This window comes from Aquarana catesbeiana, unplaced genomic scaffold (genome assembly GCF_042186555.1).
Source record: "Aquarana catesbeiana isolate 2022-GZ unplaced genomic scaffold, ASM4218655v1 unanchor228, whole genome shotgun sequence".
In the NCBI taxonomy this organism is placed as follows: domain Eukaryota; kingdom Metazoa; phylum Chordata; class Amphibia; order Anura; family Ranidae; genus Aquarana; species Aquarana catesbeiana.
In genome coordinates this window covers 352,926-380,490 of record NW_027362655.1, presented here as the reverse complement: position 1 = coordinate 380,490, position 27,565 = coordinate 352,926, and the positions used below count along the sequence as shown (strand labels likewise).

At 45.1% G+C, this 27,565-nt stretch overlaps 2 protein-coding genes across 2 annotated transcripts in view; both read right to left on the bottom strand.

The window, feature by feature from the left end:
• The window catches only part of LOC141121642 (uncharacterized), a 226,262-nt gene that overhangs the window by 67,761 nt on the left and 130,936 nt on the right, over positions 1–27,565 (bottom strand). The window lies entirely within an intron of this gene.
• LOC141121689 (uncharacterized) overlaps positions 7,111–27,565 on the bottom strand; it is a 33,250-nt gene continuing 12,795 nt past the window's right edge. The window contains exons 2-8 of the mRNA XM_073611395.1: positions 27,056–27,177; positions 26,846–26,969; positions 26,632–26,729; positions 26,315–26,542; positions 26,029–26,235; positions 25,762–25,909; positions 7,111–8,938 (exon numbers count right to left, since the gene is read on the bottom strand). Of these exons, the coding sequence (XP_073467496.1) occupies positions 8,367–8,938; positions 25,762–25,909; positions 26,029–26,235; positions 26,315–26,542; positions 26,632–26,729; positions 26,846–26,930 (1,338 nt within the window). The 5' untranslated portion in view covers positions 26,931–26,969; positions 27,056–27,177 and the 3' untranslated portion in view covers positions 7,111–8,366. The remainder of the gene's footprint in view (positions 8,939–25,761; positions 25,910–26,028; positions 26,236–26,314; positions 26,543–26,631; positions 26,730–26,845; positions 26,970–27,055; positions 27,178–27,565) is intronic.

Genomic DNA, 27,565 nt, shown 5'->3' with positions numbered 1-27,565 from the left:
GGGTCACCAGATGACTTCATCAGGTTCTCCGCCCCTTAGCTATTTGGGGAAATGTCGAACAGAGAAGCAGGCAGTCGTTCGGATCCTTAGACGAGGCCAGAGGTTTTTTTATTTTTTTGGGTCCAGCAGTGCGGCGGGCGGTGTGAATGATGATCATAGGTGTGCGCAGCCTCTTGCATTAGGGTGTGCACCCCAAAGCTCAAATACATATGCATGTGTATATGTACTGATGGTGTCAGTAGGGCAGTGGACAGTGTCATTATTTTTATTTATTTTTAAATAAATGATTTTATTTTGTAACATTTTTTTTGGGTATGAAATATCAGTGGTCTAAACAGGGGGGAAAATGCACCACACAAGGCGATTAGGGTGTGCCCAGGCACACCTGGCACACCCTGTGCGCACGCCTATGATGATGATGGATCTACCCCAGGGGATATTATGTAGTTAGGTTGAAAAAAGACATTTAGCTCACCCAATAATTAAAAATAAATAAATAAAATCATACAATCCTATATACACAATCCTATACCCACAGTTGATCCAGAGGAAGGCAAAAAACCCCAGCAAAGCATGATCCAATTTGCTCCAGCAGGGGAAAAATTTCCTTCCTGATCCCCCAAAAGGCAATCAGATATTCCCTGGATCAAAATGTTAGTGTCCAGTTATGTGCATTTAGGAAAGAAATGACAGAGCTCAATTCTTTTAGGATCCATTGGTAGATGCCATCTGGTGAAGGTGCTTTATCCACCTTTGTTCTATCTAAATATTTCTGGACCATATCACTTTTGAGCCATTGTGGATCATTTGGGGCTGTGTCATTACCACCCCCATTATGGACATGAGCTCCCCCATGCTCGTTTGCATACACAGAGCTGAAGAAGGTATTTAATAAATTTGCCTTCTCTTTGTCCCCAGTCACCCACTCCAGATTATTTTGTAAATGGCCTACATGCTCAGACCTGACCTTTTTACTATTAATTTATTTGAAGAATTTTTGGAGGTTTGTCCTACTATCTTTTTCAACCTTTCATTTGTTTTGAATTTTTGCATCCTTTATTTCCTTTTTACATATTCTGTTATGTTCTTTGTAACATTTAAATGATGATAGTGTTCCTTCATTTTTATGTTTTTTAAAAGCCCTTTTCTTATTATTTATAGCTTTTTTTAACTTTGGCCGTAAGCCAAATAGGTTTTATTTTTAGCCTTTTAAACTTCTTGCCCATGAGAATATATTTTGCAGTGTGATCACATACAGTCGTTTTGAAGAATTCCCATTTTTGTTCATCGATGCCCATATTCCCTTCCAGTCTAAGTCTTGGAGAGCAGCCCTCATCCTTAGAAAAATTAGTCTCTTAAAGTTAAGTGTATTTATATTTCTCATATGTGTTTGTTGCTTACAGCTAACATTAAATTAAATCATGGTATGGTCACTGCTACCAGGTGTTTTTTAATATGTATATTGGTAATAAGCTCTGCATGGTTTGAGATTGAAGCCAAGATTCAGCAATACCAATTCAATTATAGTTCTTCTCATGCACCAGAGGTTCCAACTCACCTATTTTGCTTGGCAAACTTCTGGCATTGGTGAACACACACTTTAATTCATTGCACACTTAATTTGCACATATTTTATATTAGTACAAATAGTACCATTTACAATGGTTGTTTGAAACATAAGAAACTTAATATAACTCACCGTAGCCCTCCCCCATTTCACCCACCAATAGGGACTGACCCCTATCTGACCTGTCTTCCCTATCATAATCTAATCCACCCTCTCCCCTCAATCCTAGTTTAAATACTCCTCCATCCTTCCCATAACCCCCCCCCCCCCCCCCCCCCGGAACAGCAGACCCACTTCCATTTAGGTGCAAAATATCTATAGCATTTAGGTTGTACCCCAATGTAAAGCCAGCCCGGTGCTCTAGAAACCCAAATCCCTCCTTCTTACACCAGGTCTTTAGCCATGCATTCAGCTCTCTAATCTCCCCCTTTCCTTCCTGTGTTGCACATGGCACAGGCAATTTTTCAGAGAATATCACCTTGGAGGTCCTTCCCTTCAACGTGCAGCCTAGTTTTTGTAGCACTGACCCCCGAAGGAGCTGCTGATATAAATTGGGTTGTTGCCGTCACCCCTTACCTGTAGTTACACCACATCAGGAACTTAGAGTCCATATTGGGCCTTGCACCCACCAATGTATACACCAGTCATTTAGTTCTTTTTCCAATGCTTTATTACAAGACAACTTGAAAGAAGTAGCAGTAAAGAGGTTGAAGGGGACTTGCAGATACCTTTTTGTAGCAGATCACTTACAGACTCTTCAGAATAAAGGACGAACACAGTTTTCTCTCTGTAAACCTTGTATGGCTGGGTAGATCTCTGCCACAGAACTAGCAAGCTGCAAGATGTCTGTACAAGCCTCTCTCACAGGCTTAGCAGCCAGCATACACCTGGATAAGTCTCTCTCACAAACTTAGCAGCCAGACAGTTAGTTACCTTGATTGAATTGTAGAACAGCTTCCAGTACCAGAACCTTTAAGCCAACCCGGTGATACTGTAAGGGTAGGTTAGAGATAGGTGCGTCCTCCAAGTAAGTTACCAGGCCCTTCTGAGAGACCAGCCTTCATCCTAGCTCTCTCCAGCAAGGGTCCTCCCCTGGATCTCCTCAGCTTGGCTTGGCTTCTTCCTAGCAGGCAAGACAGCCTAAGGACCACCTCTGCGGTAGTAGGCCCCAGACAGGCTTCTGGGCCTACTTGCACAGCTGCAGTGACGCAGCCCTCCAGCCTGGAGGGCCCCAAGGTAAGAACTGATCCCTAGCACATGGCATCTGTCCCATAAATACTCTCCCCCAGAATGCACAGCAGCAAGAACCTCCCACTGGGCTGTTTCTGAAAGAAGAATATTCATTAAAGTTTCACTAAGTTGTTATTCACACACTGTCCCATGGTACCAGTGACACCTACTGGCAACAGTGGGAAGTGCACAACCAAGTCAATTCCAGAACAGATTCAGTAAACTATATACATTCAATCTGAGCTGGTTACAGCTCAGCCAAAAACTAAATTTACTTGCGAGCGCCTGGTCAAAAGGAGCAGGGCGCTACATTCTTTAAACTGGTTCTTAAGGCGCCTCCACCTTCTATATTTCCTGTCATTGGTTCCAGCGTGGACCAAGACAGCTGGGTCATGCCCAGCCCCTCCCAGTAATTTATCAACCCAGTTCACCACATGCCGAACCCTGGTCCCAGGGAGACAGCAAACCATTTGGTTGAGGCGATCCCGACGAAAAATTATTCTAACGTCCTTCTGATTATAGAATCCCCTATTACCACCAACTGTCTAAGCCTGCCTGCACTACCCTCACCACCCCTACTGGTTGTTAGGGGTAGCAATGACATTCTAGGGCTGCCACCTCTAAGCTTGCCACTACATCTTCACTTAACTTGGCGAATATGTTAGGGTGCTCAAACCCAGGGCTGGCCTTCCTTTTCTGTGAGCCCCTACCACTCACTCTAACTACATTAACCCATCTTCCTATCTGATAATTCTTACTTACCCCACCAACCTCCCCGCCACCTGCTCAGTGAGCAGGGGACCCTTTTCAAGGTTGTCAGTTCTGCCCAGTGTTGCAATTTGCTCCTCCAGATGTCTAATGCGAGCTTGCAGAAGAGCAACCAGCTCACATCTGTCACAGCGGTATCCATCCTGGAGCTGTTGCTCCATTGTTGTGAACATGCGGCACACTGTGCACTGCACAAAACCTTCAATCTGGCTAGCACACATTTTCCCAGTTACAATAATTTTACTAATAAAATTTCAGACGTTACTTACAGGTTTGAAGACTCCTGTTATATTCTCCTTTTTTCAACTCACCGATTAGTCCAGGTCTACTTAGTCCAAGATCCAGCAAGCCCAAGGATGAGCAAGCTCAGAAATGAGTTCTACAGAAAGTTATATAGGACCTGAAGGAAATGTGGCCAATTAACCACTCGTCTTAATTAGACTGAAGGAAGGAAATTAAATTTAAAAAAAGATGAAAGAAAAAGGTGTTTAAAAAAAAAACTACAAGGAAAGACCCCTAAAAAACTAAACATGCAAAAACTGCAATCACCAGCAGTCAAAAGGAAAACAGTTTTTTACTTTCCACTCAAATTTCCCACTCTTCAGCTTCCAACCAGCAAAATTTGCCAAAGAACACCTGAAGTGCTCCAAGCCTTGACCCTTACTCCATCTGGCACATGCCGGAGGTGTGCTCAAGGCAAGGGCTCATTATTCCATATGCATCTGCCTAATGACCCCATTCATTTTCTATTGGGGTGACCCTTTTTCAGGAATCTAAGAAATCAGCTAACCATATTTTAATAACTGCCAGATGAGTTATCAGTACATTTTCACTCTCTAACCCCCCCCCCCCCCACACACACACACACACACACACCTACCTGATATTATACCATTACCTTACAGCAACCCTAACCGACCAGCTGGACCTGGTTCATAAAGTATGGGACACACTGGACCATTCAGAATACGGTTTGCCATCTCCACCTACACCACCTCCAATGCAGTTACCTGATTTATCTTGGAATGACTTGTTACTGCCTTTATTTTTGGTGTGAATTGATATGAACCTCCTTTTGTTACCTCTTCCTTTATACGGTGGAATATACAGAATATACAGATGCTATTGTTACGTTCAGCACTTTGTTGGCTGTCTTGGTTGTACATTACTATAATATGTGTGCTGTCCAAGTAAGATGAGTGCACATTGCAAGCCGCTGTCTTCTCTTCAACAGGCTACTGTTGATTGATGCTCAACACAATGTATGACTTTCTTTTTTTCTTATCCGTAGCGCTCCCCCTGCAGCAGGAGCTGGTTGTATCAGGTCCTCTGTTCTTACCTTGATCTCTACAAAGACTGTTGCACCTCTGACACCTCAGGTATACACTTCAATAGACAAAGACTGACAGCTTTTTAAATTACTGCATTAGGGTCACCCTGAAATGAAACATGAGACTTTGGAGTTGAATGACCAAATATAGTGAGAATATGAATACTGAAAAAGAACAGGATATTACAATGTGGAACACTTTTTGACATATACAGTTTCAAATATCAAACAATATACTAGGAGAGCCACCTTAAGTTCTGGCAAGGTCAGAATCCTGACACCTTGCTGGGTATCTCCACCAAGAAGCTGCTTCCTAAGTTCTGGAACACGAGACCCGCTAGTCTGACTATAGTTACCCCAATAACTAGGCAATACCAGTTTTGGAGTAAACCAGAAAAATAATTGTTTATTTGAACATGAATACAGGCTTTTATTCACTTTAGAAGGAGGTTCCCCCTCCTGATCATATTACCCTAACAATACATACTGTACCAGAAACATAAATTAACATGAGCTAATTAACTAGTCATTTAACCAGCCTAGGTGGCTCAGAGGTCTGACCTTTCAGACACAGAAGGTCTCAGAAGACACAATACACATTATTAATTAGAAAATGAATTAGTATAAACACAGAACACCTTCACACAATAGCAGGAGCCCCCAGTAGCAGACGGACTAGCTCCTACATTGAAGACCATGAAATCCATATCCAAGCAATGCTTTGATTAATCAGGGATTGCAGATGGCATGGCAACAGTCTACAAAACTCTTCCAGTGTTCCATCATTCTGATACAGTGGAATTGATGTATCAGATTTCTTGAAGGATATTGTTGCTAAATATTACTGTTACATTTTAAGTTATCCAAACCACTAAGACACAGTGGTTTGGATAAGCTAAAACAAGGGTTTCCCAACCTCTCCAAGGGATTCTGGGTTCCATGCCCCCCCGCCCAAAGTGACTTCTGTCACAGTCAGCATAGATTGTAGCTTTCCCCACTGAAAATGAACAGCCTAAGGTGACGGTAAAATTGGTATCATGAAACTAATGGCTAAGTGGCCTAGACTCGCTTATGGTGAGGAAGCGAGGCCTAGGCTAGAATGCAATAACTGCAAGGTAATTGTAAACTCTTAGCTATGCAGGATAACAGCTACTCTAACACAGTCCTTAAAGTAGGTCTTCAGCTGGCTGTTGGAGCTCTTGAAGACATTGGTGCACTAGAGGGAATCATTTCGGCAACTTTGAAATGGATTGTAGAACATTGATTAACTAAGAGCACTGAGTGGAGAAGTGTCCAGAAAGAGGCTAATTATAAGATGTATAATATTAGATATCTCTCAGATGTTCAGCAATACAGTTCTGAGCAGCAGGACTATTGCAGATTATCATTGGATAATAGGTGGTGTCTTTAAGAGTGATACTGTGACTTTGTGACATATTGACTGACTCAGTAATGAAATCTATTCAAAGGGTTATTGGCCACTTACCAACGCCACAGTATTTGTAGTGGAAGGTCTTTCAGTGATGAACAGGGGCCCCCTTTAAGATGAGAAAGATTTCAGGTGGACTTCTGCAGCAATAAGACAGCGGTACCTCTGTGATGCAGCAGCAACCTTTAGCTAAGCTTGGCGGCATTACAGCAGAAATCATCATGTCTGGATCTCTAGTGGCTTTGGTATTAGGCCTTCCGATGATCTCCAACTCCAACGGCATGGTCACAGACTGGACTCGACAGACTGCAGCAGTTTCCTCAGTTCTCCTGAGCTGACAGACACTGGTCTCTCATGTAATGCACAGTCTTTCCCTGTGTCATCCTCCATGTCTCTCTCAGACAGGGCCTTCCCTTCTGCACACACCAGCATCTCTATCCCAGGTGGTCCAGTTTTCCCAGGCTTCTAATTTAAATGACCCCCCCTCCTGACTTAAAGCACACTGGATGTTGTAGTTCCCTGCGTCTGTATAGTAATGGAGTTCCTTCTGGCTGGGACTACAACTCCCAAAGTGCAATGCTCTTGACTGAAGATGAATCAGAGTCCACAAAGCTCCATCATGTGGCAGAAAAAGGGAACTTTTAGGTTAGCTATGATAATGCATTAATAAACCTGCACATTTCAGTTACAATGAGCCTCATCACATATTGTTATTACTTCATGGTCTTCTTTGTACCATGTTTGAGTTTGTAAAATGTAATAAAAACACAATTAAAAAAAAAAAAAAAAAAAAAAAGGGGGGGGGGTCGCCTGACATTTAGGGGTCTATTCATAAAAAAATTGCATAGCAATTTATCCGGCAAAAGTGCATGTACATCCCTTGTACATGAAGGGAAAACATGGATGTTCGTAGGATATTTGCTGGTCAAACGTTTTCCATTGAGTTAAAATGGAAAATACCATATTTGCCACTAGATGGCGATAATTGCTAAAACGCTTAGCTTCACCTAAAGCTCAAATGTGGTATTTTTTTCATTCTACATCAATGGCTGGTTTAATATTGCTGGTTTATTTGACTTATGTTCTTTGATGCCTCCTGTACTCTAAACCGCATGAGTATGACCTCAGTTCTTAGTATGACACCATGCCTGAAGAAAGAAATGAAGGGGTCTACTTATAGAAAATTTGTTAGACAACTATGACAATCACTACGAAAAATTATAAAAATATTTTAATTTAACACAATGATTTCCTATGAGATTCAGCTCCATCTAGTGACCAAAATGGGGTATTTTTCCTGAAAATAACTGAACGAGTAAAGATATAAAAATACTGCATTATGGCCACTAGAAATCAGGGATTTCCAAACTATGGCCCTCCAGCTGTTGCGGAACTACACTTCCCATGAGGCATTGTAAAACTCAGACATTTACAGACATGACTAGGCATAATGACAATTGTAGTTCCAAACACCTGGAGGGCCGTAGTTTGGAGACTTATGCACTAGATGGAACCAAGAAAATCACTATATGAAATAAAAAACGGCCAATATTCATCATGGCTGGGCAAATGCTGGTCACATTCATTCAAAAAATTTTTTTAAATAGACGTTTGGTTACAAAAGGTCACGCCACAAAATGTACTCAGCCAATGAAAGGTAATGACTCCATTTTTATTTTTCTACTGCTAACAATGGCCAACACAGTACAACACTTCATCCATGTCTTTGGTGATCTCTGATCTCCTTATGAACTGTTTCTTACATGATGAAGATCAGCCATGGAGTATATCTGAGGTGTATATCAGGGTGTGCTTCTTCCTCACATGAGAGCTGTGATGTCCAGCAACATTCATATAGAAGACATTTCCCGCACTCAAGGCACTAATACACCTCGAGGGTTGTGTGGGATCCCTGATGTACAGAAAGACAGGACTTCAGCAAGGAACAATTCCCTCACTCAGGACAGGGAAGTGGCTTCTCCCCCGTGTGAGATCTCTGAGGTGTGTAAAAATCGGAAGTGTTTGAAAAACATTTCCTGCACTCAGGACAGGAATACATTTTTTTTACCTGTGTGCAATCTCTGGTGTCTGTGATAACCGGACTTGTCTGAAAAACATTTCCCGCACTCAGGGCAGGAGTACGGTTTTGCCCCCGTATGAATCCTTTGATGTGTGACAAGATGTGGTTTTTGTACAAAACATTTCCCACACTCAGAACAGGAATATGGCTTCTCACCTGTGTGAGATCTTATATGGACATTAAGACCATATTTATAACGGAAACATTTCCCACACTCAGGACAGGAATACGGCTTCTCATCTGTGTGAGTTCTTTTATGCTCATTAAGACCGGATTTAAAACTGAAACACTTCCCGCACTCAGTACAGGAAAACCACTTCGCTGTTGGAAGGACGGCACCGTCCCTCACAGTCTGAGGTTCCTCAGGATAAGAGGAATACGATGGTCCATCTACACTGTGTGGTGCTGGATGGACATTTGAGGTAGTCGGGTTTTCTCCTGGACTATACTGTGTGATGTCCTCATCTTCTACTTTACAGTCTGGAGACAAAGTGAGACAATCCTCTGAGGTTTTCCTCATCTCCCGTCCATCTACTAAAATAGAAATAAAAAGATTATTACCAGACATGAGCAGATTGGTTCCCCTAAACCAGGACTCCGCCCACATTAGGCAGCTTTGTCTCTGAGGATCTTACAATTCCCCCCTCAAGGTAACTAGTAAATGGGTCCTCTGATCTCCTACCAGTTCATTTCTATATTCATAAACCTTAGTCAGAGTGAGGAAACAATGAGAACTGTCTTTTATAGGAGTGACAGTGATGAGGGGATTATAGGACGAGTGTCCCCACCCCCTCTATCACTCATTGCCACCTTCCCAAAACAAGAAGTCCTGCACTTCCTTATTTAGTCCATGATTTAGTCATGAATAACAGCGGGGCTGAGCCCCACCAGAGGTCAGAGAGTGAGGATGGGGGGAGAACAACCAAGATGAAGACTGGACTGATCCTGAAGTCCACCATCATTGATTTATTAACTCCTCCCTCATTATCTGTTTCAGGTTGTTAGAGGTACTAGAGGGTAGAGAGCAGACTTTAGGATTAGGTAATGTATAACATACAACAGATAGGACTATATAGTATCAGAATGATGTAATGTGCAACAGAGTATAAAGGGCAGGGGTCCGGAGTATATAATGTACAATATAAATCATATAGGTGTAGGGATATCTTTTTTTTGTTGCCGATACGATACCGATATTTCAACCACCTGTCAGGCTGATAGCCGATATTGTGTGCTGATATTCTGTACATTAAAAAAATAAATAAAATTACACTTTTTTTTTTTATCGCTGTTATTGTGGTCACAAGGAATGTAATCATCCCTTGTGACAGTAACAGGCAGTGACAGGTCCTCTTTATGGGAGAGATCAGGGGCCTATAATACTTTAAATCTTTTAAAACTGGTGCCTTTAAGATGCTAGTAATCTGGGAAGTCATGTGATGACATCGCTTCTGGGTTACTAGATCCGAGACCCGAACTAAGCATCAGTTTAGTTCGGGTCTTCAGCCAGCCAGCGGACATGCTGGCTGGTTGCTCGGGCCTCCCGGTGAGACGGGTTGAGCCCGGGCGAACGGTGGGGGGAAAGGGGACGCTGCTTGTAATAACAGCCGAGCTGCATCAGTTGTTATTACAATAAAGCCGACCGTCCGCTCCAAAGAACGGTACCAGGGGGATAGCTGCAGGCATCACCCCGGTAAAGCCCCTTGAAGCAATATCGATAATATCTGGTACATTTGTGCCCGATACGTAAAAAAAGTAAATATCGGCCGACGATAATCGACCTCACCAATAATTGGTCGATCCCTTATATAGTGTAAGGGTCAGGACTATATTGGTATTCGGTAATCAGTGAAAGCTTAAATGTTTACATTAAATGTTTACATGACACAAGCTGTAGAGGTCCCACACCGCTGCCTCCCATCTCCTGAGACTGCACTCAGTGACTTCCGTCTGAGACTATACAGACATATCCCTCCACCCGGCACAGCCAACAAACATCAGAGCAAGTAAGCCTGAGAGAATTGTTCTGTCAGAGATCTTTCTAGACTCAGACATGGAGAAGGAGACCCAAAACACATACCCCAGGTGCCTAGGTCTAGTAACGCCTATGGTAAAAAAAAAAAAAAATCAACATTTTGCTGCCAGCTGAACCCAGAATCTCCATAAATCCAGGTTAGATACATAAATTGTGTCTGCAGCACAGAGAAGGAAGATTATCCAAGAGAAAATTACCAGTTAGACTTACCAGTAACTGCGTTTCTAGGAAATCTTCCAGGGTGGCACACCTGAGAGATGACTGGTCCACCCGACCAGAAACATAATCAACACATGAGGTTAAAAAGAACCTCCCTTCCCCCTGCACCTCAGTTCTGCCAAAATAAAAAGGTTATCCTGGTGCAAGAGGGAAACTTTTCCCGGAGTAACTACACCAAAGGGTAGGAAGTAGGCCTGCCGTCCTGGAAGATTTCCTAGAAAGGCCTAGAAAGGCAGTTACAGGTAAGTGTAACTGGTAATTTGCTCTAGTCATCTTCCAGAATGGCACACCTGAGAGGAGGAACAAGAAGTTCAAGGCCTACCTTAGGCTGGGACCACCACTTGTAAAACCTTTCTGCCAAATGCCAGATCTTGAGGCGATAACAGGTCCACTCTGCAATGTTTCAAGAAGGTATCCTGCTTCGCCCATGTGGTTGTTTGACAGATTTGTTCTATTGAGGCTCAGGATTTTTCTGCCCACTAGGCCGCTAGAGATCTTGTGGAATGGGCTTTGAGGTCTGCTGGTATTGGGGACCTTGCTTGCTCATATGCTAGTCCTGTCTGTCTGATCCACTGACCACTGTTGGTCTAGATGCTTGCCGTCCCTTTCTAGGGCCGCTAAATAGAAACAAAAGATGGCTTGACTTCCTGAAGTCCTTCACCCTAAGTACGTCAGTAAACACCTTCTGATGTCCAGTAAATTACATTTTTCCTCTTTCATTTCTCGGGTTTTCACAAAAAGAAGGCAAAATAATTTCTTGTGATCTATGAAATTGAGAGACTACCTTGGGGAGGTACAGGGGTGTCTTGCCTCAGAACCACTCTGTCCTCCAGTACCAACAAAAAAGGGCCCTCCTGGCTGTAGTGATAGTGTCAGGAACTATAGGGGGATTTTAATTATCCAGACATAGACTGGGCGGAGGGAACCGCGCATTCATTTAAGGCTCGCCAGTTCCTTAATGTCTTGCAGGACAATTTTATGGGTCAGATGGTAGACGCACCAACTAGAAATAAAACATTACTGGATCTACTGATTACCAACAATACAGACCTGATCACAGATGTGGAAATACGGGGCAATTTAGGTAACAGCGATCACAGGTCAATTAGTTTCAGTATAAATCACACAAATAGGAAACATGAAGGGAACACAAAGACACTGAATTTCAAAAGAGCCAACTTCCCTAAACTACAAACCTTGCTAAAAGGCATAAATTGGGATAAAATATTAGGAACAAAGAATACGGAGGAGAGATGGGTTTGCTTTAAGAGCATATTAAATAAGGGCATTAGCCAATGTATCCCATTGGGTAATAAATTTAAAAGAGCGAACAAAAATCCTGGATGGCTTAACTCCAATGTAAAAATGCATATAAAAGCAAAGGAGAAGGCCTTTAAAAATACAAGGTTGAGGGATCATCCTCAGCATTCAGACTTTATAAAGAATGCAATAAGAAATGTAAGGGTGCAATTAGGACGGCTAAGATAGAACATGAAAGACACATAGCGGAGGAGAGCAAAAAAAATCCCAAGAAATTCTTTACGTATGTAAACAGTAAAAAAGGGAGGACAGACCATATTGGCCCCATAAAGAATGAGGGAGGACATCTGGTTACAAAGGATGGGGAGATGGCAAAGGTATTGAATTTATTCTTCTCCTCAGTCTTCACAAGTGACTGCAGTGTTTATCCTCATGACACAACACAGGAAGCACCTCCATGGTTAACAGAGGACGGAATTAAAATTAGACTTGAGAAACTTAACATTAATAAATCACCGGGACCAGATGGCTTGCATCCGAGGGTACTTAGGGAACTCAGTCAGGTGATTGCCAGACTGTTGTTCCTAATTTTTACAGACAGTCTATTGACTGGAATGGTACCAGCTGATTGGAGAAAAGCCAATGTAGCACCAATATTTAAAAAGGGCCCAAAATACATCCCTGGGAATTACAGACCAGTTAGCCTAACATCAATAGTATGTAAACTGTTGGAGGGGATGATAAGGGACTATATACAAGATTTTAGTAATAAGAACGATATCGAGGGGGGCGTGGCCTGGCAGCTCATGGAGTGAGACGTGGGAAGAGAGAGCTCCCTCTCCCAGCGCTCCTAATTGAGATCCTGAGATAAAATCCGGGGCTAAAAAGTTCCAAGTTTGCCTTCCTGTGACCCAGGCTGATGAGGAGAATGTCTCTACCGAAGAAGGCTACCGGAGCGGCCGACAAGCTGACTCAGTATCGCCGGCATGAAAAAGAGATGCAGTCTGAAGATGGCGCCGGCACACGTGCGGACACCGATCCCCCTGCTGACGGCACGGCTAAAGTGCTAGATGCTATAGCGGCACTGCAGGGCACTCTAACAGCTAAAATCGATGAGGTAAAGATAGATATATCTCTGCTCAGACAAGATCTATCCAAAGTGAAGTACAGAGTCACAGAGGCGGAAACCCGTGTTGGAACAATGGAGGACGTTCTATATCCTATGCAGCACGCCACAGAGGATATGCAGAGACAAATTCAGCTGCTGCAAGCCCACCAGGACGACCTAGAAAATCGTATTCGGAGGTGCAACCTCCAGTTCATAGGCATCCCGGAAAAGGAGGAAGGCACTGATCCAGTCACATTTCTGGAATCTCTCCTTACCGCACAATATGGCAGGGAGGCCTTCTCTGTGATGTTTGCGGTGGAGAGGGCTCACTGCATCCCAGCAAGACCCCCCCGCCTGGAGCGCCGCCTCGTACAAAATTCCTGAATTTTCGTGACAGGGATAAAGTCCTTCGTTTATCGAGGGAAAAGGGGAATATCCAGCTAGGAAATACTCATATTGCAATATTCCCAGATTTTTCCAATGCAGTGCAGAAGAAACGAGCGCAATTTCAAGACGTAAAGCGACGATTGCGTACATTACATCTCAAGTACGCTATGCTATTTCCCGCCAGGCTGCGGGTAGAGGAAGATGGACGCGCACAATTCTTTGAAGATCCCGAGGCTGCAGCAGCATGGCTAGACCGAAGAGGACGTCCAGCATAAAAAACCGGAACCACAGCGAACATTGAACAGACGGACAGACTTTCTTGTTATGCGGTGGGAGGTAAGGAGAAGAACCGAAACTGATGTGCATACCCTAACAGCGACATACAGAGCATAAGGAAGTGTTTTCTTCTCCCCTGACTCCATTTCCCATAGTTAGATTTCCCCTGTTTAATATTCCACCGCAAGTATTATTGCAAATTATACGTGCTCATTATAGGCAGCACTCTGAATCTTGCAATATTTTCCCCCTCCCCCCTTCCCTTGATCCGAACTGTACCCTGCCGGAACACATGCAAGGACCTGAATATGGCACTGGAAAATGTGTACCACACTTTTATATGCAGACTTGGAACAGGAGGTAATCCTGACACGAATATGTTCCCGATTCACATGGGGGTGCTGTGGGGGGGAGCACGGTGATAACTTTGCTCCCCCTCTTGCCACCTTGCTTCGCAACTGCCAGTGAAAACTCTTTTTTATTTTCGCCCCCAAAGTAATGGTTATACAAAGCAGACCACGGTTAGTGGATGCGCTAAGATTTGTGCCTCCAGCTGGTTTACATAGCTGGATGTTAACTCTCTTTTTGAAAGTTCGGGACTACATGCTCACGCCATGTTGGGGAGGCGTGCAGCCGGGAGGGAAAGGATGGGTTCAATTTTGTTATTTTAGTTTTGGGAAATGTAACTTGAATATAATCTATAGAAATATTAATACACATATTATTAAGAGAAATGCAGATGAGAGTGACATGCAGAAAGGGAGCTGGAGTACTGGAGATATTTATATGGATTCGATCTTATCCTGCTGGTCCGATTATAATAAGGCTTACCCTTTGACAAAATGACCTCTATCAAATTTGTAACGTGGAATGTGAGGGGCTTGCGGGATAGGGTCAAGCGAACCGCGGTTCTAACATACCTAAAATCACAAAAAGCTGATATTACTGCTTTAGTAGAAACGCACATTACAGGACATCTGCAAACGGCTTTAAAAAAACCGTGGGTGGGATGGAGCTATCATAGCACGCACACCAACCAGTCTAGGGGAGTTTCAATTATTATTGCTAAAAAAGTCCAATTTGAGTTGGTATCCTTGGAATCGGACCAGCAGGGAAGATATTTGTTTCTGAACACACTTATAGGAGGGAATCCACTTCTGGTGCTGGCAAGCTATATACCTCCCCCATTCACGTCGGAAGTGGTCATGAAGGGGTTAGCATTTTTAACCAAGAACCCGTCGACCCCGGCCGTTTGGATGGGAGATTTCAATATGGTTATGAACCCAGCACTAGACAGGCCTTTGCAAGAGGGTTCCCCCAGAGGTTGATTGCAACATACTAGATTGAGCCGCCTGTTGACGGAGTTTGCCCTCGCGGATGTTTGGAGGTGGCATAACCCATCCGCTAGGGCATATACCTGTCATTCAGTGGGTCATCACACGATGTCACGGATAGACTATGTGTTAGTGACAAATACTTTACTACCAAAGGTTACTGGGTCTGGAATTGCACCTAGAGCTCTATCAGATCATGCCCCGTGCTGGATAATGATATCCCTATTAAAATCAACCCCCACTCCTGTGTGGCGACTTAATCCCTTCTGGCTCACAGTCCTACCAAACCTCGAGGGCCTAGCGAAAGAACTACAATATATACTCAATGACAAGTGTAATAGAGAAACAATAGGCACGGAATGGGACTCATTTAAAGCACATGCACGTAGGCTATTGTCCTCCAGGATAAACAGATTCAAAACTTCCTCAAAATTTATACTACAAATGTCAACTGACAAACTGACAGAACTTGAAAGAGAATACACGTCACACCCTAACTCTGAAAATCTCCAAAGAGTCAAACTACAAACCAGAGTAGTTAACCATATACATATAGAAAAAGCTAGACAACAAGTCTTTTTCTGCAAACAGCGAGTATATGAGCATGGGGAACAGGCGGGTAAACTCCTGGCCTATTTGGCACATTTGAACGATAAACCCCCCAGTAATAGTCTCCCTGAGTACACCGCAGGGAGACACTGTTACGGACCCCCCTCAGGTGGCGGCCAGGTTTCAGTCATTCTATGGTGAATTGTATACATCACAGAGCAATCACTCCCAGCAGGATATACAGGCCTATCTACACACAATACAGTTCCCTAGACTCAACACAGAGCAAGTTGAGATGCTTGAAGCTCCCATAACACAGGAAGACATTGCAGAAGCTATATCCCACCTATCTAAATCTAAGGCACCTGGGTCAGACGGTTTACCTTTAGAATTTTATGACACTTTTTCAGAGATACTCATTCCTAAGCTCAAACAATTATACCATAACATTTTTGAAACGGGAATACACCCCCCATCTATGCAAGAAGCACAAATAATAGTTCTACCCAAGGCAGGGAAGGATACTCGGTCCCCCCGAATCATACAGACCCATTTCTCTACTTCAGGTAGATATTAAGCTACTAGCCAAGATACTTGCCTCACGCCTTAACAAGGTCATCTTATCCCTGATACATCCAGACCAAACTGGCTTTATGCCGGGCAAAAATACGGCCATGAATATTAGAAGGTTATTTATGAATCTCCAAGCCCAACACGACAATCACGGAACCAGGGTGGCGGTGGCCTTGGACACAGCCAAGGCCTTCGACTCAGTAGAATGGTTATTTTTATGGGAGTGTTTAAAGGAATTTGGTTTTGGCCCACGTTTCCTCAAATGGGTCCAAATACTATACCAAACCCCAAAAGCAAGAGTATTCGTAAATGGGTGGCTATCAGATCAGTTCCCCCTGGAAAGGGGCACACGTCAGGGATGTCCGCTCTCCCCCCTTTTGTATGCATTAGCAGCTGAACCGCTTGCGATTGCTATTCGAGCAGAACCAGGAATAGATGGGCTACGTATAGATAACTATACAGAAAAAATAGGTTTATACGCAGATGATACTATCCTATATCTAGCGGACCAGGGCACATCGCTTCAAACAGCGTTAGGAATTATTGAAAAGATGGGAAGCTATTCGGGACTACGCATAAATTGGGATAAATCCCAGATACTCCCCATAGATCACTCTCCCCCTCCCCATACATGCCCGGAACTCCCTCTAACTAGAGTAAACATGATTAAATACCTAGGGGTAAAGGTTACGCGGGATCTAGGGGACTACATTATCAACAATGTGGAGATATTGTTCTCCTTGATAAAAACCAAAACACAGGCCTGGTCCAGATTGCCCCTGGGGGTAATGGGAAGGATAAACATCATCAAGGTGATTTTACTCCCTAAAATCCTATATATGGTATGGCATGCACCCCTATACATTCCTCTCAAGATATTTAAAAAAATGGAAGCTATTCTTAATTCATTTGTCTGGGGGCATGGAAGGCATAAACTGGCTTGGCATATTCTTAAAAATCCCACATCTATGGGGGGAACCGCATTGCCAGACTTACAAGAATACTACATTGCGGCACAATTATCCCATTTGCACCATTTCAACAAGACTGAAATGCAGCGTTACAAAATGTTAGTGTGCGAGGATTCAAGGAGTCCACTGTCGACCCCCTTACAAGCTATATTTAGAGGGGGACAAATACGTAAAGGAACCCCCAGATTTAATGTAGGAATGCTCTCACACCATCGAAAAATATGGGAAATAACCTTGAAAAGGCTAAAAACGGGACATATACACTCCCATTCCCCCCTATGGCTCAACAATAACATGCCAGAACTCAAAAATATACCAGATCCAACTGTGTGAGCCAAGTATGGGATAATATACCTTCACCAGGTTATGACTGATATGCGGCCCAAATCCTTTCAGTCTTTAAAAGACGAATATTCAATTCCGCACCATCTATTGTTCAGGTACCTGCAGCCACCGCCATGCTCTACGTTCCCAAGCCAGAAGCATAACAGGCACTATTACCCACCCCCAGGTATTGGATATAATTATGGGAGAAGAATCCCAGAAACTAATCTCAGGTCTATACTACACTATTCGTATACCTAGAATCTTGTCAGTAATTCAGAAAGCCAAATTAGGATGGGATCTATTAATGATACAGACTGGGATGAAATATTAGAAAACGTAAAAATGACCTCACCCAAATTGTCAGACAGGCTTACCCAGCTGTATATAGTCCACCAAGCATACCTCACACAGCAGAGGCTGGTAAAATTCCAACCTTCACATACCTCAACATGCCCCTTATGTACATATGGGCCAGGCACCTTCTACCACTAGATATGGGACTGCCCCACGATACAAGAGTACTGGATCCAGGTGATAACATTTTTGCATGACAATATGGGTTTCCCGGTTGTTTTAGACCCAAAGTTATGTATATTAGGGCTACTACCTGACACAGATTTAGACAAATTTCACACTATTTTTATTTATGAAACTTTATTTATAGCCAGAAAAGTCATAGCCCGCAACTGGATGCAAACCACACCTCCGAATATATCAACCTGGAAAAGAGATGTAAATAATACCCTTCCTTACAAAAAATTAATTTGCACCCAAAAATACTCGAAGGTCTGGGATAGATGGGTGGAAGACGGTGAAACCTGTGCATGAGGAGCTCAAAACCAAACACTGCCTGCACTTGTAGCGAAATTCAATTGGGTATTGAGTTTATAAAACATGATAAGCTAGGGTAGCTCACACAAGCTTAATTTAGAAAAGATACACCTCAAAAGCTAAAGGTCTCTTTCTAACTGTTATTTATGATAGGCAATAGTATATAATCACATGCATCTGTAATAATTAAATTTGTTCTTATGTATTAGGATACGTCAAATGCTAACTGTAAATCTACGTTTAATAAAGTTGGATTTCCCAATTAAAAAAAAAATAAGAACGATATCATTAGCAGTAATCAGCATGGATTCATGAAGAATCGTTCTTGCCAAACCAATCTATTAACCTTCTATGAGGAGGTGAGTTGCCATCTAGATAAAGGAAGGCCCGTAGACGTGGTGTATCTGGATTTTGCAAAAGCATTTGACACAGTTCCCCATAAACGTTTACTGTACAAAATAAGGTGCGTTGGCATGGACCATAGGGTGAGTACATGGATTGAAAACTGGCTACAAGGGCGTGTTCAGAGGGTGGTGATAAATGGGGAGTACTCAGAATGGTCAGGGGTGGGTAGTGGGGTTCCCCAGGGTTCTGTCCTGGGACCAATCCTATTTAATTTGTTCATAAACGACCTGGAGGATGGGATAAACAGTTCAATCTCTGTATTTGCAGACGATACTAAGCTAAGCAGGGCAATAACTTCTCCGCAGGATGTGGAAACCTTGCAAAAAGACCTGAACAAATGAATGGGGTGGGCAACTACATGGCAAATGAGCTTCAATGTAGAAAAATGTAAAATAATGCATTTGGGTGGCAAAAATATGAATGCAGTCTATACACTGGGGGGAGAACCTCTGGGGGAATCTAGGATGGAAAAGGACCTGGGGGTCCTAGTAGATGATAGGCTCAGCAATGGCATGCAATGCCAAGCTGCTGCTAGCAAAGCAAACAGAATATTGGCATGCATTAAAAGGGGGATCAACTCCAGAGATAAAACGATAATTCTCCCGCTCTACAAGACTCTGGTCCGGCCGCACCTGGAGTATGCTGTCCAGTTCTGGGCACCAGTCCTCAGGAAGGATGTACTGGAAATGGAGCGAGTACAAAGAAGAGCAACAAAGCTAATAAAGAGTCTGGAGGATATTAGTTATGAGGAAAGGTTGCGAGCACTGAACTTATTCTCTCTGGAGAAGAGACGCTTGAGAGGGGATATGATTTCAATATACAAATACTGTACTGGTGACCCCACAATAGGGATAAAACTTTTTCGCAGAAGAGAGTTTAATAAGACTCGGGGCCACTCATTACAATTAGAAGAAAAGAGGTTTAACCTTAAACTACGTAGAGGGTTCTTTACTGTAAGAGCGGCAAGTATGTGGAATTCCCTTCCACAGGCGGTGGTGTCAGCGGGGAACATTGATAGCTTCAAGAAACTATTAGATAATCACCTGAATGACCGCAACATACAGGGATATGTAATGTAATACTGACACATAATCACACACATAGGTTGGGCTTGATGGACTTTTTTCAACCTCACCTACTATGTAACTATGTAACTTGGTAGGAGGCCGAGATGCTGGAAGGGCTCCCCTTGCGGCCGAGTGCAGTACAACCCTGAAGGCGACACAGGGATGTGGTGCCCACAGAAGCACGGGTTGCCTGGTTGGTGAAGCTAGTTGCCAGGTACTTGGTAGGACAGGCAAAGTTACTGGAAGCAGGCGTGCTTAGGAGGTCCAGCGGATGGGGGACCAGTGGGATGTTCAGGTAGCAGAGTCAGGAGTCAGGCTAGGGGTCAAACACAGCAAGACAAGATCAAAGTCCAAGATCAAAGAGCAGCTGAGCCCTTAGTACAGGAGACAGGAATAGGCGGAGTCCATTAGCCAGGCCGGGGTCAGATGCAGGAAGCAGGCAGGAGGAAGTCAGGTACAAGCCAGGAGGTCAAGCCAAGAAATCAGAAGGAGCAGGTCAGACAAGCCGGGTTGGTACACAGGAAATCAGATAAGCAGGAGATACAAGGCACAGGAATGCAGGGGAAGCTGACGATAAACCAGCCCCTATCACGTCGTGCGCGTGCCGTTGCGCATGCGTGTTCGCCTGATCGCGGCGCCGCGTGTCCATCTGGTTGTGTCAATGCGCGTCAGCGTGTTCTATGCCGGTTCACCATCCTTGTGGTATTGCGCATAAGGATGCGCCTATTTCCCTGACAGATAACCAGTAAAAAAGACTAATTTAAGAGTCAAAGGTTTTACTGAAATTTGCAGTGCTGGTTCGAAGGGAGTTTTCGTCAGTGCCTCCAACACCAATGTTAGATTCCAACGTGGGTAGTCAACCCCTCCCTGGCTAACAGAAATTTTCTGATCAGAGGATCCAGCGTGAGCCTCTGATCCAAAAACACAGAAAGAGCTTCTACCTGCACTTTCAGGGCTATCCCCTGATCCACCCCTTCCTGTAAAAATTCTAGTACTATTGGTACTGAAGGCCGGCAGACAGAGGCGTAACTAGAACCTTCAGGGCCCCGGTGCAAGGAACCATGAAGGGCCCCCTGACCTCTGGTCCCGGGGCCCTTTCTAATAATCCTGGTGTCCTTTTCTCCCATAGCGGGGCCCTTGCAGCAGGACCCCTTTCTGGTGTCTTTTACACATTTGAACCGATCGGACCACCCATTGTTTTGTATGGGGAGGCGGATGTAAACATACGTGTCGATTTACACCTGCCTGCATCCGCTCCAATGAAAACAGACTAGCGGATTGGATGACAGTCAGACCGGTCCATTGAGAACAGCAGTCTGTCTGTGTCCACTCTGCCCAAGTGGAGCAGACATGGACCTGTCATCCGCCTGCTCGGTGGGGATCAGCGGAGAGATCCCCCACTGAGCAGGTGGATTTGCTTGGCAGAGTCCGCCCATGTGAAAGGGCCCTAAGGGGGAGCTCTGTGGACTGTAATGTAAAGGGAAACTGATGTAAGAGGTGCTCTGGGAATCCTGATGTAAGGGGGACTTTGCTCACCAAAGCCCCCCATGTACATCAGAGTCCCCCTTTACATTACAGTCCACAGAGCTCTCCCTTACATAAAAGTGTGCTCAGAGGCTGGCGAGATAAGAGAGGGTGGGGGACACTTCCCTTACCATAGATGGAGGCTTGGGCCCTGGATTGGTCAGCAAACAAGATCTACTAGCCTGTGCTATACATACACTAAGGCTGCTTTCACACTGAGGCGCTTTACAGGCGCTATAAATAGTGCCTGCATAGCACCTGTATAGAGCCTCTCCTGTCTGTCCAGTGTGAAAGCCTGAGGAGCGGTGTGCTTGCAGGGCGGTAAAAAAAAGTCCTGCATCTTTGCAGCGCTGTATACACTGCTCCTAAATCGCCCCTGCCCATTGAAAACAATGGGGCAGTTCTGCCAAACCGCCGGCAAAGCGCCCCTGCAGCGGCGCTTTGCGGGCAGGTTTAACCCGTTTTTGGCCGCTAGCGGGGGTTAAAACCACCCCGCTAGCAGCCGAACAACGTCGCTAAAATGACGGTAAAGCGGCATAAAAAAAAAATAGTGCCGCTTTACCGCCGATTCCCGCCCCCAGTCTGAAAGTAGCCATAGGCTGGCAGAGCATGTTGGGGCTTGTAGTGCACCACACTACGGAAACCCCAGTGGGCGGCTGTGTTGGTTGAGGGGCTCTGGAGGGGACAACACACTCAGTCCCATCAATGACTAACCCACCTGTGTGCTGCTTTATTTTCAGTCACTGAGAAGTTTCATTAGGAAGGCGATTGGCTGACCTGGAGAGCTGTGGAGGGTTGCAGCATCCATAGTACAAGTTGGCCTCCACTATCTACCTGCAGGCTGCTGGAGTTTTTCTTTGCTAAACACAGAGCTGCCGAGGATTGGAATGTGGACGGGGCCACGGGGACACACACAAGGGGGGTGGGAGGAGAAGATCCTGCTGCGATGAGGAGGGGGGGTGGCTGTCAGTGCGGGGTCCGAGCAGTGTGACAGAGAGTGTAATAGACACTCTATGCTCACAACTGCAGTCAGCAACCCCGGAGCCACATCCCGGGGTTTTGGGCCCCCTCACATGAGCAGAACTCCAGGGCCCAGTCACAAGTGCGACTGGTGCGACCCTGGTAATTCCGCCACTGCTGGGAGACTTCCCTATCCTGGCACCAGTGTGAAAACACCTTCCAGATTTTTGCATAAATCTTTCTAATCTTTCTATTGATCAGCTTCCTGCTTCCTAAAAGGGTCTCAATCACTTTTTCAGAGCATCCCTTGTCTCAGAGTATCTCCCTCTCAAATGCCAGGCCATCAAGCAAAAGAACCCCGGGCCAGGGTGAAGAACCGGCCCATGCCAAAGGAGATCCTGCCTGGTCAGGAGATGTTGTGGAGGGGAAACAGACCATTTCTTCAGAATGGAAAACCAGGCTCTTTTTGGCCACCAAGAACAAGTTGCATTCTGAGCGGGCTATCTTCTGTAGAACCTGAGGAAAGAATGCTAGTGAGGGAAAAGCTTACATTAGGTTGCAACCCCAGTCCTGCGCTAGAGCATCTACCCCCTCTGAACCCCCCCCTCTAGTTAGAGAGAAAAACCATTCCACCTTCCTGTTCCCTCTGCAGGCAAAGAGGTCTATCACCGGAACTGCCAACTTATCTAAAGGAACACGTGTCAATTTAACTCCCATTCCCCCTGGTGGATGGGCTGTCGACTTAGGAAGTCTAGCACTACATTGGCGGTCCCTTTTATGTGGACCGCCAATATGGACGGAAGGGTTTCCCAGCCTAGAACTTCTAAAGCTAACTTTAGGAGCCTCCTGGACCTTGTCCCCCCTTACAGTTTAGGCAAGAGACATTGTTACATTGTCTGACAAGACTTGGACTTCTAGCCCTCGAATCCGGTCTTTGAATGTTTTCAAGGCCTGACCCACTGCCAAGAGGTCTTTGCTTGGGTCGGGGTCCAAGATCCCTGGGCTCGGAGGTCCTCAAGGTGAACCTAGGCGATCAAGATATAGGGGCTCTCTGAGATTTTCGCTCATTGCGGGTTAAAATGAGAAAGTCTTCCCCCCTACCCTGACGTCAGTTGGACTTTTTGTTGGTGTCTTTGGGGTCAGAAAAGAGCAGACCACCCTTCTGTCTATTTTTCCCATTCCCCCACCTTCTGCTTGAGTCCTTTTTGGCCTTAAATTGGCCCTGGTTAGGGGGGGGCCCATAAAAAAAAAAAAAAAAAAAAAAAAAAAACTTTCTGCCCTTCTTGGCTCGAACTGGGAATTTCTTCTCCTTTTCCGCAGACCCTGAAAAGGACCTGAACTAGACCAAGTCCAAAGAGCAAGGAACCCTCAAAGGGCAACCCGCAGAGCCGTGACCTGGACATGTGGTCCCCTTTCCATGACTTGACCCACGAGGCCCTTCTTGCTGAATTGAGGAAGGCCGCTGACTTGGCCGTGGTCCTGACAGTTTCCACTCCTGCATCCACCAGGTATGCCACAGCTTTACTCATAATCTCCAGAGAGTCTGTGACCTCTTTTGATCTATTCCCCTTAGCGATATAAACGGAAAGTCTGTGTAACCAAGCATCAACATTCCTTGCTACGCAGTCTGATGCCTAGGCAGCAGCCATGGCAGCCGCATTGGCATCCCACACTGTTTGCTGCAGCATCTCGGACCTTCGGTCCATTTGGTCCTTCATGTTACCCCAATCCTCCAAGGACAGATCAAATTTCTTTGAAACCTGTGATAGAGCTGCATCCAATTTGGGTGTTTTGAAGAATTTCTCCTCCTCCTCCTCTTCCCCAAATGGAAACCTCCTTTCCAGGTCTTGAGTTACAAGACCTACCGCTCCAGGTCCTTCCATTCCTTCAAGATGACTTCTTTAAGGGTCTGGTGGACTGGCAAGACATTTGACTGAGGTCTCCCAAGTCCCTCCATGTCTTCCACAGGAAAGAGGCATCTATTCTGCCATAAACCCTCACTGTCCTGGCTGTCCGACTCAGAATTTTCCCCTTCTTCTAAGGAACTTCAGTCTGAATTCCCAGAGGTGAGGGAGGTCTCTGGGAGGCTCTTAAGCTTCTGACAGACGATACCTTTCCTAGAAGAAAGGGCCTCCATGCTACCAGTGCTGGGCCCTTCTTTCAATGCTATCACGGTTTTCAGAGACTGGAGCGTAGCCTGCCTCTCTGACTGTACCTAGAGGAAATCCTTCATAACTGCTGAGGTTTCCTTGCCTGAAAATTTGTAAATGCATCCGTAGCAAAAAGGTTTAGCATGATCATGTGGAAGTTTTTCATTACAACACCCACACCCTTTTGCTCTGGGGGGGAGGTAGGCTTAGACCTGTGGGCCCCTTAAATAGATCCAGTGGGTTCTGGGGAGACGAGATAAGACAATATCTATAGTTAAAAAGGCTGTACATTGCTCTCCTGCCCCTCCTCCTCTCCTGGGGTGTGGCTAAGGCAACCCTTCCCCCACCACCTCTCAGCAGAGGTAGACTCACCACTCGTGGCCTCCTCCTGGACTGCAGCCACCACTGCTTCCTCCTCTCTCTCTCTCTCTCTCTCTCTCCATTACAGCTCAGTCAGATCCACTGTGGGGGGTCTGGGATTGAGAGAAAGCCTCATGGACTGTCCCCCATGCCCCTCCAGGCTTTTTATGGCCTCTGTAGGTGCGCTGGTGGCCTCCGCATCTGGGCCATGATGCCGGAGTCCCGCCACCGGAAATGACGTCCTGCCTCCAGAAAGGGGCTTGGTGCAGCCTCATCCGCGCTCTGCATGGAGAGCGGCCACCATTTTGGCAGTAAACCGGTTGCCGGAAGTGACGGATCTCCTGGAAACTAGGCCTGGCATCATCTTGGTCCTCCACGGGTTCCACATGCCAGAACCTGGCGTCTTGTGAAGCACAGGCATGGCCAGGCACCCCACTGAAGTGGGAGAAGCCCCGCGGTACTCAGCCCTGGGCTCCTGTATGGACTCCGGCCTCACCTACTGGCCTCTTCAACCCCCAAGGCCCTGCAGCCTGGATGGAAGGTAAGGAGGAGGGGAGAGCTATATCCACAGGAGTGCCGAGACACTTCCCCTGTACCAGGAAAGCTCCACGCAGGGAAGAGCCCCTGGAAGTGGGAGCCATTGGGGTAGGAAGGACCTGGCTAGGCCTGCCGCCCTCCCCGGCCTTGGTGTCCAGCACCCTGGGGGAGACCTTCTGAACTGCCTTCAGGTCTACTAAAAATAAAAAAAGTTTCACTGCTAGGGAAACACAATCAAGAACTGAGGTGCAGGGGGAAGGGAGTGGCTTTTGAACGTCATGTGTTGATTGCGTTTCCTGTCAAGTGGACCAGTCATCTGTCAGGTGTGCCGTCCTGGAAGAGGACTAGAGAAATACAGGACGGAGAACACAGCTCAGGAAAGTGACCAGGGTATTACAGGCCGATATAACCTAGTCCTTGCCCTACTCTGGACCAATCAGTGAGCAGTATGGGTGGAGGAATGTATTTAGTGTTAATGACCCACCTGTGCTGTTCTCTGTAGGAGTGTCCTCTTCTATAAATGTCCCCGTTATTCCATCCTCCTCCATAGACTGCTGATCATCCCTAACATTCATTTCTTCTTCTTCTTCTTCTGCTTTAACCTCAAACTCTATATCGATTGGATCTCCACTCTAAACCAAGAAATTGAGAGAGAATATCATCTGTAAGATATAAGCTTTATTAATTGACACCACATAAAAAATCCACACATCTGTACAAGTCCATGTTCTATATGCTCAGACTCACCAACCTTGTAACACTGAGAGATGGTGTGATCTTCCTGTGTGGAATCCCCAGAATACAGAGGATGGGGACATCTCTCTGGTGGGTTCCTGGTATTAGGTGGCTCCATCATATCCTTGTGTCCTTCTGAAAACTCCTCCATCACTCCATACTCCTCATCCTCCTCTTTATACTCTTCTTTAACACCAATATTATCATCCCTGAAGATTCCACTCTGAAAAATGTAATAAGACACTAATTGTAACAAACATGCTGTGTATAAATTCGAACTAGCAATATTGTCAGTCATCTACCTGAAGATGATGAGGGATGGTGTGATCTTCCTGTGTGGAATTCCGGGAATACAGAGGACGGGGACATCTCTCTGGTGGGTTTATGTGGCTGGATGACTCCACCATGGTGTCCTGGTACAGATCTTTGTGTCTTCTTAGAAACTCTGACTCCATCATCACCCCATTCTTATCATCCTCCTCTTTTATCTCTTCTTTAACCTCAACTTTAGAATCTCTCAGATTTTCACTCTGAATATATAATAGAAATGACATAAATTGTAACACTGCGGATAATGTACAGATCCTAATGATACTATCAGTGATTGTTCCTCCTCTACCTGATGATGGTGAGGGATGGTGTGACCTTCCTGTGTGGAATCCCGGGAATACAGAGGACGGGGACATCTCTCTGGTGGGTTCCCATTACTGGATCCATCTGTAGGAAACACACACACTGACTGAATACATTGTTTCTATGTGTTTATCAGATGATGGGGGATCTAGGTGGACCCTCCGTACTGCTCTCTCCTTTACAATAAAGTCTCCTCTTACCCGGTGATGTGAGGGGTGGCTGATTGTCCATCATGACGTCCTTGTAGAGATCCTTGTGTCCTTCTAAATACTCCCACTCCTCCATGGAGAAATAGACAGTGACATCCTGACACCTTATAGGAACCTGACACACACAATGATACAGTCACCATCCAGACACATCCCTTGTCTGTTACTGGATAATGTCCCAGAATTCCCAGCACCGCTCACCTCTCCTCCATGATCTCTCTGGTGACTTCTAGAATCTTCTTCTTATTTCTCTATTCTATCAGGGAGGGAGGTGGAGGCAATGTGATGGTCATATAATCTCCAGACTTCACAGAGGGATAACTCTAGATTTAAACACAAATAGTAAAATCAAATGATATTCCCAGAATCCTTTTCACCTCACCATTAGAGATCGGCCAAACGACCCCCTGTTTGGATCACGCCAGAACTTTCGAACATCGCTAAAAGTTTGAACAGAACAACAAACCCCATTAAAGTATGTTACCCGAAATGGAAAAATCAAAAAGGTGAACATTTTGAAGGCTTATATGCGAGGTATTGGGCATACAAAGTGTATGGGGATCCAGTTACTCCCCTGGGGGACATGCATTAATGCAAAAAAAGTTTAAAAAAAGATAATTTTTAAATGAGCAGTGATTTACTGCTGCTTAAAGTGAAACAATAAAAACAAAATATTCCTTTAAGCACTTGCCGACCACTGCACGCTGATAT